The sequence below is a fragment of the Sinocyclocheilus rhinocerous genome, unplaced genomic scaffold (genome assembly GCF_001515625.1).
Source record: "Sinocyclocheilus rhinocerous isolate Xijiao unplaced genomic scaffold, SAMN03320098_v1.1 scaffold993, whole genome shotgun sequence".
In the NCBI taxonomy this organism is placed as follows: Eukaryota; Metazoa; Chordata; class Actinopteri; order Cypriniformes; family Cyprinidae; genus Sinocyclocheilus; species Sinocyclocheilus rhinocerous.
Window position 1 is genome coordinate 165871 of NW_015639771.1, and position 3140 is coordinate 169010.

The window sequence follows — 3140 nt, forward strand, 5'->3', positions numbered from 1 at the left end:
TTTTTTATCCAGGTGGTATACTAATGCTGATAACGCAATTGTACTGCGGTTCGTAAAACTTTACCAAAAATAAGTACAATTTGAAAATGTGACCCAGAAATTGAACCAAGTGTGAAAACAGCCTTAAATGCAAATGTTAATATACTTACATTTTGCTCAAGCTCGGCCCCCTGCAGACTGATAAAATCAAATTGCACTGATTTCAGGATCTCTTCAAGAGATTCGCAGGAGCAATAATCTAACCGCTCACCTGGAAAAACAATCAAAATGGAGATACCACTATTTACAATTTTGGTGACCCTCTCTACCAAGCACATTTGCCATGACAAATTTTCATACAGCACTGGATAAACTAACACCAAACCTAGACCTACACTGTTCACAATCTCTGCCCCTCCATAGTGAGGCATATTAGTACACACATAACACGATCACGTCTGATCTCCTCCCTTCAGTGAAGGAGACAATCAAAGAGCTTCTGATTATGCAGGAACAGATGACTTTTAAACAAAGCCCTGAGAAATACTTTGATGGCCACAGCAGTCCGTCTATATTAGACACGCGTTGTAAAGGCCCCCTTCCCCTCATAAACTCTTATCTTCCTGGTCGGGGAGAAGCCACATCGCTCAGAGCTGCGTGTTGGGGAGATAATAATTTATTCATCATTAGCATAATCATTTGCAATTTTTTTTTAACAATAATCACTTAACTGTACCACAGGAAGGGGGGGGGGATCAGAAATCCCATTTTTCTAATCCCCTCTGCCATGTGCAGATAATGACACTGAGACTTGGAGTTAGATGGCATCAGTGTGTGACAGGGCGCAGGAAGCCAGAACATGCTGACCCGCACTTCAAGCACACTTCTGCTGGTATCAATAACCGCATGTTTCAGTCATCAAAGGGACAGCAGTTTAATCCCAAACTAATGCCCTTCAGCATGGGCATGTACATTTCAATTAACAGGCTCGTCAAAGTTCTGATCTTATCACTGTGTGGTAGCTCTAAAAAGTACCACTTCTTAAAACACACTTCAGGGATAACAGGACTGCTACTGCTAAGCAACTTAAAATACACATACAAAACTGTTTAAAATACACACTGTAAATATAAAAATCAGAAGCGGAGCAAATCTGTTTTGATCTTTAGTAGAACAATAGTCTAAATAACTTATAACAGGACTCTCTGAAATACTGATTCTGATTGGTCAATCACAACATTCAGCAGAAAGATATTTTCTAATATTTGCGGTCGTCCATGACAAAGCTATATTTAAGTAACTGAAACTGGTCAATACACTGGTCAATACACTTTTATGGAAGTTTGTAACTATTATACATTTTGGCGAATTGTGACTAATTTGTATGAATTCGTACAATCTCATTTGCATGTTTTCATACTCTCATTTTGACATTTTTGATGGACCTTCATGCTTAGTTTTTTCCCCCTACATTCTTTTTCATACGTTTCCATACAAATCACATCATACGAATTCAAACGAAATCACCACCTTGTAAAATAGGATTCACTCTCCCGTTTTTTATTCAAGCGCAACTGCCTCCATCTTGCATTTCACTTATCTGTCAAGATTACCTTAGAGGACTTCATTATTAATATTAGTATGTAATATTGTTGCAGTGTTCATCTTGTTGCTAAACCAGTTACTTTGTATATTGTAATGGACTAATTTTTTTCTCAGAGGAAGCTTAATTTCAACTCAATCAATAATTAATCCACGTATTTATAGTTAAACATTCTCTAAAACCTTTAATAACATTCTCTCAACCAATGGCGCGAGTTTGGGACAGCACTATTATTCTGGGACTTTAAGATAGTCCCATTTTAGGCTTAACCTATTGGTTGAGACAAAGTCACTGTGTGTGAATGCTTATTTCTCCCATATCTTGTTTCATATAAAAGGAAAGGTTTTTAGGGTAGTGTTTAACATTTCTAGTGTTTTGTTTACAAATGAAACCAGTTATGGCTACATGTTCTTTTGGCCCTATAGATTCTTAAACAAATACACTTATATGTGATTCCACATTTTAACGCAGCACAAAAGGGCAAATTACCTGAGTTTTACAACTGAAGGAAAGATAAACAAAACATCTGATTGCTAAAATGCATGTTTGAACCTTCCATTATGTTGTCACAGTTGGTGTGTATCTCCTCTAGAGTTGTGTCTATGAATTTTAAAGATTTTCTGTTTGTTTTAGGATCGCACGGTAGAGCTTTTACAGCTTTTACAGTGTCTCAGGTGATTTTCTGGTGGTGTTCAGCTTTGAAAAACCAATAACACTTTTCAAGAGGGATAGCAAAAATAATAAATAGTGAATTACTGAACTTACCTGACAGGTCAAAACACCTGGCTCTGCCAGTAACACAAGTAATTTGCTGTATGAAAAAGAGAAAGACATTTCAAAATCAAGAGATTTCTGTACTCATGGTTTCAATATTGGCCAATATTGAATATTTCATTAAAAGAACAAATGAAAATTTGAAATTTCCTCATGTTTATGGCAGCTTGTACACTGTAAAACCTATATAAATTGGTTTAATTAAGTAAAAAAATATTATTTAAAGGGGTGGTTCACTGTTTTTTTTCTAGGCTTGATTGTGTTTATGGGGTGCAGTCTATGTGTTATTGCTTCGTTTAAAAAAAAAATGCATTATTTTTCACATAATTTACCTTTATTCCACACCGCTCTGTCCCTTCGCTACGAAACGTGCTGATCATTTCCTGCTTTTATGAAGCCCCGCCCTCAGAAATAGGTGATGGGCTCTGATTGGTTAGCTATCCCAGTGTGTTGTGATTGGCTAAACTGCCTCTAGTGCACATCTGAATGTCCCGCCCCTCACCTCAGCGGCATGTGTTCCGGTTGTATTGTAAACAACGGCATCGTTAATATCGCTTATCAGTTTGAGCCCGATTGAGAAGCAGAGGATATTATTGAAGAGGATCGTGCAGAACCTGTGCAAGCACGGCTTTTAATGGTAGGCCTATGTTTTTTGTTTGTTGTTGTCTCATACTTTTAGATATGCTGTTATTTGTAAATGCTACTGCTTATGTTAGCTTTTAATATACGGTTTTATCCTGACTAAAGCTTTAATACAGTACGGCAACTGCACGCACGTCCATGT

At 37.2% G+C, this 3140-nt stretch overlaps 1 protein-coding gene across 1 annotated transcript in view; it reads right to left on the minus strand.

Annotated features, from left to right (window-relative positions):
• LOC107751778 (protein phosphatase 1 regulatory subunit 37) overlaps positions 1-3140 on the minus strand; it is a 50506-nt gene that overhangs the window by 37413 nt on the left and 9953 nt on the right. Inside the window, exons 5-6 of the mRNA XM_016567551.1 lie at positions 2348-2393; positions 150-250 (exon numbers count right to left, since the gene is read on the minus strand). Coding sequence (XP_016423037.1) covers positions 150-250; positions 2348-2393 — 147 coding nt within the window. The remainder of the gene's footprint in view (positions 1-149; positions 251-2347; positions 2394-3140) is intronic.